Genomic DNA, 9,540 nt, shown 5'->3' with positions numbered 1-9,540 from the left:
ATGGGCCAGAGCAACCACACCAATGTGAAGGAATTTGTCTTTTTGGAACTCACTCACTTCCACGAGCTAGAATTGTTCTTGTTTGTGGTCTTCCTTGCTGTATATGTAGCAACTGTGCTGGGCAATGTCCTCATTGTGGTGACCATCACCTGTGAGTCCCACCTTCACTCTCCCATGTACTTTCTGCTGCGGAACAAATCAGTCCTGGACATTGTCTTTTCATCTGTCACTGTTCCCAAGTTCCTGGTGGATCTGTTATCAGAGAGGAAAACCATCTCCTACAATGGCTGCATGGCACAGATCTTCTTCTTCCACTTCGCTGGTGGGGCAGACATTTTCTTCCTCTCTGTGATGGCCTATGACAGGTACCTTGCAATCGCCAAACCCCTGCATTATGTGACCATTATGAGGAGAGAGATGTGGGTGGGCTTGGTGGTGGCTTCCTGGGTGGGTGGTGGTTTGCACTCAATTGTCCAGGTAACTCTCATGCTTCCACTCCCTTTCTGTGGCCCCAACATCCTGGATGCCTTCTACTGTGATGTGCCCCAAGTGATTAAGCTGGCCTGTACCAACACCTTTGCCCTGGAGCTTCTCATGATCTCTAACAATGGGCTGGTGACCCTGCTGTGGTTCCTCCTGCTCCTGGGATCCTACACTATCATTCTGGTGATGCTGAGATCTCACTCTGGGGAGGGGCGGAACAAGGCCCTGTCCACCTGCACTTCCCATATCTTCGTGGTGACCCTGCACTTCGTGCCTTGCGTCTACATCTACTGCCGGCCCTTCATCACGCTGCCCATGGACACAGTTGTATCCATCAATAACACAGTCATTACCCCCATGCTAAACCCCATGATCTATACGCTGAGGAACCAGGAGATGAAGTCAGCCATGAAAAGACTGCAGAGAAGGCTTGGACCTTCTGAGAGCAGTTAGCGGGAGTGAGCACGCACATGGAGACTGGAAATCTATGATCTGGTTTCCTCAAACTGCTATCCTGAGGCAACAGACCACCAGCTCTCTCACCAGTCATTTCTGTATATCCTCATAGCCTCTCAACTCTTAGCAGGAATCTAACAACAAAAGGAAGAGATGAGATTGAACATGAGCTATTGGGCTTGTGAACTTGGGAGAAGCAGGGGGTAGAAGATGGAAATCAATTACCTAATGCCATTTTGGTGTAATCTGTGATTCTCATGCCAACATATTTTACCTTACTTTTACCACCTGCAATATGGAAATGATCTTGTCTGTTCACAAGGTTGTCATGACAATGGAGAATGATAAGTGTGGAGAGGATGGTCATTCTGAAGATTAGCACCGCTCATGGAGTTAATCAGGCATACAATCCACATTCCCTATTGTCTATCCCTCTAATCCTAAATATGAATATATGAAGATTACGGATGTGTTTATTTCATACGTGCTCTCTCTAGTGACCCTGAATTTCCAGTTAATTATTAAAATCACTTCTTGATTTAATATTTTGAATACAGAATCTTCAATATATTTCGCCAACTAGTGAAAAGAGAAGAAATGCTTTAAGTTATGTTCAGTCAGATACATACATGGACAAATCTACACATAGACCAAGAATTTTCTCTTCTCAGGCCCATTTTACTGATCTTCCTACTGAAATTAACCTCAAAAGTGCTTGCATGGTTTGGGGATATGTCTGCACAAAATCCACAAAGGTAATTTATTTTATGTTAACCTGAACTTTCTTCTTCCCTCCTTTCTCTCCCCATTTCACCCTCAGTGTTTTTATAGCTAGAAAGCAAATTTACAGTTTTTGTCTTTGAATGCCTGACAATTCAAGAGAAGTTGCTTAGAACAGCAACAATGAAAATACCCAGGAAATACCATTTCACAGACTCAAGACCCATTTCATGTACCAGGAGAGGAAAGAAATCTATTGTGTGCAGGGTCATTTAGGAATAGCCACTGGGTCTGTGTTGTAAAACACCTCTCTCCTAAGAGAAAGAGTTCAAGGAATTTAATATGTAGAAAGACAATAAATAACCCTCTATTCCCTATGCTCATATCAAATTCTACCTTTCAGCCTGCAATAGTCATTCAAAAATCAGACAATTAGTAAAGAAGCTCAAGAAATTTCAATGTACAAAGCCATGTTTTGCAAATTGTTATGATGCATTAAAATGTCCTGGTAAGTGACACATGTCTATGATCTTCTCTACATCCTACAAGACAGAAACACTAGGCCAAGACTTTTTTTAATTTCTATTTGTTTTTACTTTATGCAGAATTTACTGCTGGACCGTAAGGTGTTTTTTTTTTTTCCTTAGTTTCTTCCAAGATATCTTTTTCTTCTATGCAACCCCTCTTCTGTTTTAGGAACAACATGCTCTTATCAGTAAGGATCATTTCTATGTCAGGGAGAGCGCTCATATGGGTTAATCTGACCATAAGCCTTGTGAGTTTTACACCGCATCTTGGGGCATTTGTTCACCTGGATTGCACTCAATGACCAGAGAACCCACATCAAAACCCTTAAGTTCAGCATCACTCTTTGCATTTTTAAGCACATGCAGTAAAAATTCAGCTCTCTTTTTGGCCCACTGTTTGGCCTGGATGTACCTACCAACTCTACTGTTACTATTATAGCAACAGAATGGCCACGATGGTTCTGCAAAGTGACATCTTTCAGATACTTGGTGGCTTTTCAGATATGCATACCCTTGATGGCCTGGGTAGTTTTATGTGTGTTCTTTTTTTTTTAAGATTTTATGTATTTATTCATGAGAGACACAGAAAGAGAGGCAGAGACATTGGCAGAGGGAGAAGCAGGCTCCACGCAGGGAGCCAGACATGGGACTCAATCCCAGAACTCCAGGATCACACCCTGGGCCAAAGGCAGGGGCTAAATGGCTGAGTCACCTAGAGATCCCTTCATATGTGTTCTTAAGGTGAACATGAAGATTTGTATGATTTTTGTAAGGTTTTCTGGCTCGAGTGAATAGTAAGCCATTTTCGGAGATCACTTCAGGCCACTTATGGGAAGAGGCTAGACCAAGACTTTAATTATACACCAATACTTCTCAAATTTTTAAAAATGATTGCCCCCCTCAAAGGAACTTTATTAAATATTTTTTAAAGATTTTTTTATTATTTTTTTAAATTTTTTATTGGAGTTTAATTTGCCAACATATAGCATAACACCCAGCGCTCATCCCGCCAAGTGGCCCTCTCAATGCCCATCACCCAGTCACCCCAACCCCACTCCCACCTCCCTTTGCACTACCCCTTGTTCATTTCCCAGAGTTAGGTGTCTTAGATAATTTTCCTAATTGCTCTCCCACAAGAAAATTTAATACCAAAGATATACTATATATCTTTTTAGGTACTGAGGTTCTTTGTCTTGTTTTAAAGATTTATTTATTTATTCATGAGAGGCACAGACTGAGAGAGAGAGGCAGAGACACAGGCAGAAGGGAGCCCAATGCGGGACTTGATCCCAGATGCCAGGATCATGACCCGAGCCAAAGGCAGGTGCCGAACCACTGAGCCACCCAGGCATCCCTGTACTGAGGCTCTTTGAAGGGCCACCCAGCACTGTAATATCTAAGATTTTTTGGGCCCCCACGGACCAGTTTTTGTTCCTTTGGGAATGTTGCTCACTTTGAGAATGAAGGATCATACGACATTAGATGTTTCTATTAATATGTTCCCCTAAATAAAAATATATATATATGTTCCCCTAAATCTCAGAAAATCACAGAACAGATAGATTCATGCCTTCTGGGGTTTTACAAGAATTTGAAAAGCACAGAAATGTGGGTATGTGTGTGTGTGTGTGTGCGTGTGCATATGTGTGGACTTGTGTGCAGTAATGACTTGGGAACTGTTTAATAACTCCCACTGGAACTCCAACATGATTGGAGAAGGTCCATTCTCTTTCCACACCAATAAAATTCCCTTTGCTAATTCTCATATCTGGCTTGGGCCTGAGGGACTAGTGCATGTGTCAGGGACACATTGGGGCAAACAGAAGAGCTGTGGTGACATGACTCCCTGAGTCTTCCCTTTCCACTGTGAAGGTGGAAGAGAAGACCTTGAAGACTAGTGCAATTCATCTTGAGAAGAACATGGTTCCCCAGCTTCATATATGCTGACAGCCACCTGCCCAGTCTTAGAGGTGCGAATTCCTGGCTGGATACTGAAGGCTTAGGTAAGGACATGGAACTGCCAGTGTGAGACATTGTGGATTATGCACGAATAGGATAAACATGAACAATGTACCTGGTGTATAAGACACTGCAAAAATAGCTCTCTTTGGTGAGAGAAAATGAAGTGGATGTTAAATATTGGGAAAGGAGGAATGTCTTTCTAGTAAGAGGTCACACACACATGGGTCTGCATGCTTAAAGAGAAAGCAGCTTGTATTTGGTGGAATAACCGAATTGCATTTAAGGAGATTTTGTTCCAGCTTAGGGTCTGTCCATGGGGGTCACAGAGCATTTTCCCACAAGATGGGTGCTTCCTTAAAAAAACACGATTTTTTAAAAAGATTTTATTTATTTGACAAAAAGAGAGAGCACAAGCAGAAGGAGCAGCAAGAGAGGGAGAGGTAGGCTCCCCACTGACCAAGAAGCCTGATGGGGGACTCAACCCCCTCTATCCCAGGACCCTAAAATCATGACCTGAGCTGAAGGAAGACACTTGAATGACTGGCGCCCAAAAAAATATGACTTTAAAATGCCCTAAATTCCCTTCAAAACTATAGAGGTTTCCAAGGCAGCCCCATATCCACACACTGCCCCTGATTCACTGGGTCTCTTTTGCCTTTGATCCAGAGCCAGCTTTATTCTCAGACCTGATGACTTAGCCCTGAAACCTCTAGTCCACTTGGTTAATCCACACAAGTTCATGGAAATACAATCTAATTGGTTCAAAGAGAAGCTGTTCTTCTACTGAGTAGCATTTTACATTCTGCCAAGGTCTTCCTTTTTTTTTTATTGGAGTTCAATTTGCCAGCATATAGTATAACACCCAGTGCTCATCCTGTCAAGTGCCCCCCTCAGTGCCCATCACCCAGTCACTCCATCCCCCCGCCCACCTCCCCTTCCACTACCGCTTGTTCGTTTCCCAGAGTTAGGAGTCTCCCATGTTCTGTCTCCCTCTCTGATATTTCCCACTCATTTTCTCTCCTTTCCTCTTTATTACTTTTCACTATTTTTAATATTCCCCATTCTCCATACTCAGTGGAAAGTCTGCCTCCCCCTCCTTGTGCTCTGTCTCTCTCAAATAAATAAAATCTTTTTAAGAATAAAAATAAAAACAATAAGGAAAACATTTTTTGAGCACCTTACTCATGCCCCAGACTAGGTAAAGCTTTGGTGATGTTAGGATGAATGAAACACTGAGCAGGCAGGATGAACATGAGGGGAAACTATACAAAACTAAGGAGAGACAGGTAAGAAATTAAATGGAATAATCTGTTATAGGCACAAGAAGAGAAGTCAGTGCAGGGAATGATGACAAAAGGGTGTCAGGAAAGTTTTCACAGAAGACTCTGAACCTGAGTGTTGAAAGATCAATGTTTGTGAAGCTGGGTAAGTAGGAGGTTCTGGGAGTGGTGAGGGCATGGTGGGTAGAGGGGTCATAGGAACATGTACAGACACAAAGGCGTGGGCCAGCAAGAATTTTGCATGACATTTAAACACCTGAAACAGAGGATCAAAGGAAACAGGGTACCAGATAATACCAAAAGGGGTTTAATCTTTATTCTGTAGATAATAGGGAACCATTAAAGATTTTTAAACAAAGGAATATATGGTCCCTGGATTTTCCCCATTCAGTGAAAAAACAGAGAGGAAGACAAACCATGTGAGATTTTTAACTCTGGGAAACAAACTAATGGTTGCTGAAGGGGAGGTGGGTGGGAGGATGGGGTAACTGGATGATGGGCTTTAAGGAGGGCATGTGATGGGATGAGCACTGGGTGTTATGCACAAATGACAAATCATTGAAAACTACATCTGAAAATAATGATGTACTATATATGTTGGCAAATTGAATTTAAATTTTTAAAAAGGAAAAGAAAAAGAAATATATGCTCCCATTTGTGACTTGGAATTACATTTCTGGAAAAAACAGGATGAATTAGAGAAAACTACACCAAAGGAAAGACCAGTTGGGAAATTTGCAATGATCGAAGGAGAAATGATAAGTGGTTATAACTAGGGACAAAGAGAAGGGGACTCACTGGGAAAGGCAAAGAAAGTAGAATCTTAAAAAAATAAAAATAAAAAATAAAAAATAAAAGAAAGTAGAATCTTCAGAAGAGCTTTTACAGTGTCCGAGTTCCTTGCAATGTGAGTGGCTCAGTAGAAGTCTTTTGGATAAAACATGCTACCTATCAGTACCTGCTGTCCTCACAGAGACAGAATAAACAGGAAATAAGGCAAATAGTCATATTCTCCAGAGCAAAGGCGATGCAATGTATGTTTAGGGTTTATTTAGCCACCTAATTTCTCAAGACTCGCAAAGCTTTTTTCTACACAGACCAAGAACAGTGCTTCCCAGGTGAACTTGATCTGGGGGCCATCTAGATGGTGGTTCAGACAGATGCTTAGGCTGAAGATGGCTTTTTTCCTCTGAGTTAACTTTGTCACTCCTACCAACATGATAAATCTTCTCAGAAATTATTGAAGCAACATGGGTGGAATGTGTATTGTGCTGAAAGCCATACTGACTGCACTAGCTCTCTCTATGCCCTTATGTATGTCACTTAAGCCTCCCTGGAACTTTATTTTTTTGAAATCGACCCTCAAACAATAAAAGGTTGCTCACTTCTGACTCCTACAGGCAAAACAGAATGAATTGAAAATTCTCTAAATTGGATCTGCCACTCCAAGTAAGAGAACCTATGGGCCACCAAGGCAGGAAGCTACCATTGTTCCATTTGGTGTTGATCTGTACTCTGTCAGGAAATGCAAATCCTAAACTCATCAGAAACTTCTCAGGTTTTATAGGAAGGGTATACCCGTATAGCCTACATCCCTGTGGTAAGCTTCTACGTCATGCCCTGTCTCTATGTATGCAGGCCTGGACTTTGCTGTCTTCTTTGTGAACAAAACCCTCTCCAGTACCAACCTTGCCATCTTTGTGTTAAGCCTCAACCTCTGGGAATCAATGAAATGAAATTTTAAAAAGTAAAAAAAAAAAAAAAAAAAAGACCTGTCATTTTTGAAAGATAATAGAAAGGCAATGGTCTAAAATACCTTGGCCATGGAGAGAGGAAATGAAGGGGTTGATGAAATACACCCTTGAAAACAATAGGAAAATTCTGTAAATTCTTTTATACAAATTATTCTTGGGGTGCATGGGTGGCTTAGATGGTTAAACATCTGCCTTTGGCTTGGGTCATGATTATCGGGTCCTAGGATGGAGCCCCACACCCAGCTCAGCAGGGAGTCTGCTTTTCTCTCTCTCTCTCTCTGCCTCTCCCACCACTTGTGTTCTCTCTTTCTCTCTTTCAAATGAATAAATACAATCTCTTTTTTAAAACACAAATTATTCTTGTATTTATATATTCTGAAGCTGCAGGTAGCATGGAAGAGTAGAAAGATCCTAGAAGTAAGAGACAGAGGAGATTTGTGTTATGTTTCCTGTGCCACTGATTTCCTATACAATCTTGGAAAACTGACTTAGTGTTTATTGAGTTCAGTTTTTCAGTTTCAATATTAACTGATGTGGGAATGCTAATACCTTCCCCTCTAATTTCAAAGGGATATAAGAAAAATTGTTATGAGGTATGCAGTAACTTTTATAACATGCTGTTCAAATCAATTCCTATCATGTGGCCACTGAAAGGCCTATGAGAGGTGATTTATTCCAATGGCTTTTACTGCACAGAAACAAATTGGAATGAGAATAAAATCAGAGGTGCTCCCACTCACAGAGGTGTAGGGAACCCACAGCTCCTTCCACGAAACCTTCCTTAGTTCTCTTCCTTGATAACATCTAGGGGTGGATTTTAACAGATGCCAAAGGCCCCACTGAATACAGTAGGGAAATGAATGATCTAGCTCAAACCACATTTTGGACTAATGCAGGAGCTAAAGCAAGTAGAACTGAGTGACTTCCCAGGTAACACAGCAGGTTCATGAAGGATAAGATATAGCATTAAAAATATATTTATGCATGTTCAGTTTCCATGTAAGAGATAAATCTTTGCTTGATTTCAATGCCTCAGCACTATTACGGTTTCTTTCAAAGCTGTACATGGAGGAAGAAATATCATCCAATGGCCCTGAGAAATCATTCCAAGGTGTCTGAATTTATTTTTTGTGGACTTACCCAGTCTCAAGAGCTGAGCTTGCTCTTATTTTTCTTTCTATTTGTAGTTTATGTGACAACTGTGTTAGCAAATGTTGCCATCATGGTGACTGTGACCTGTGAGTCCCGACTTCACACCCCCATGTACTTCCTGCTCCGCAACCTCTCAGTCTTGGACATCTGCTTCTCCTCCATCACTGCTCCCAAGGTCCTCGTGGACCTTCTGTCAAGGACAAAGACCATCTCCTTCAATGGTTGCATCACTCAGATGTTCTTCTTCCACCTTCTCGGTGGGGCAGACATTTTTTCTCTCTCTGTGATGGCCTTTGACCGCTACATGGCCATCTCCAAGCCCTTGCACTACGTGACCATCATGAGTAGGGGGCGATGCACTGCCCTCATTGTGGCCTCCTGGGTGGGGGGCTTTGTTCACTCCATCGTGCAGATTTCCCTGTTGCTGCCCCTCCCCTTCTGTGGGCCTAATGTTGTTGATGGCTTCTACTGCGATGTCCCCCAGGTCCTCAAACTTGCCTGCACTGACACCTTTGTTCTTGAAGTCTTAATGATTTCCAACAATGGTCTGGTCACTACCCTGTGGTTTGTCCTTCTTCTTGTGTCCTACACAGTCATCTTGATGATGCTGAGGTCCCACACTGGGGAAGGCAGGAGGAAAGCCATCTCCACCTGCACAGCCCACATCACTGTGGTGACGCTTCACTTTGTGCCCTGCATCTATGTCTATGCCCGGCCCTTCACTGCCCTCCCCATGGACAGAGCCGTCTCCATCACCTTCACAGTCATCATCCCTGTTCTGAACCCCATGATCTACACCCTGAGGAACCAGGAGATGAAGTCAGCCATGAGGAGACTGAAGAGAAGACTTATGTTTTCTGAAAGGACATAGGCTCATTATAGATTGTTGATCAAGATAAAAGCATATAATTGAAATATGTTCTTAAAATATTAGCTGTCACATATTGGGGCCCAACTCTGCATAGACAATTAACTATAGTAGTTATACAGACACAAAGGATCAGTGACCTGAAACACTGGTATGGAGAAGAAACACCTACAGGAAGTTAAACAGGAAGAACACAGTCCTTGAAGAGCAATTGACAGCAAGCAGGGAACAAATGTGGAATATAATAAAAGGTCTTGGGTGTCCCAGCAACAGAGTGAAGAATAGCACTGCAATGTCCAGACATGCAGTAGGCAACAGGGACATCTATCTCAACATAG

At 42.2% G+C, this 9,540-nt stretch overlaps 2 protein-coding genes across 2 annotated transcripts; both read left to right on the top strand.

Moving 5' to 3' along the window:
* Nucleotides 1–936, top strand: LOC129494174 (olfactory receptor 4D6). The gene has a single exon (XM_055300930.1). The coding sequence runs from the start codon at nucleotides 1–3 to the stop codon at nucleotides 934–936; it is 936 nt and encodes a 311-aa protein (XP_055156905.1).
* A 7,333-nt stretch (nucleotides 937–8,269) lies between these two features.
* Nucleotides 8,270–9,205, top strand: LOC129494173 (olfactory receptor 4D9-like). The gene has a single exon (XM_055300929.1). The coding sequence runs from the start codon at nucleotides 8,270–8,272 to the stop codon at nucleotides 9,203–9,205; it is 936 nt and encodes a 311-aa protein (XP_055156904.1).
* Nucleotides 9,206–9,540: the final 335 nt, after the last annotated feature.

This window comes from Nyctereutes procyonoides, unplaced genomic scaffold (assembly GCF_905146905.1).
Source record: "Nyctereutes procyonoides isolate TBG_1078 unplaced genomic scaffold, NYPRO_anot_genome, whole genome shotgun sequence".
NCBI lineage: Eukaryota > Metazoa > Chordata > Mammalia > Carnivora > Canidae > Nyctereutes > Nyctereutes procyonoides.
This window is presented reverse-complemented; position numbering and strand designations above follow the sequence as displayed.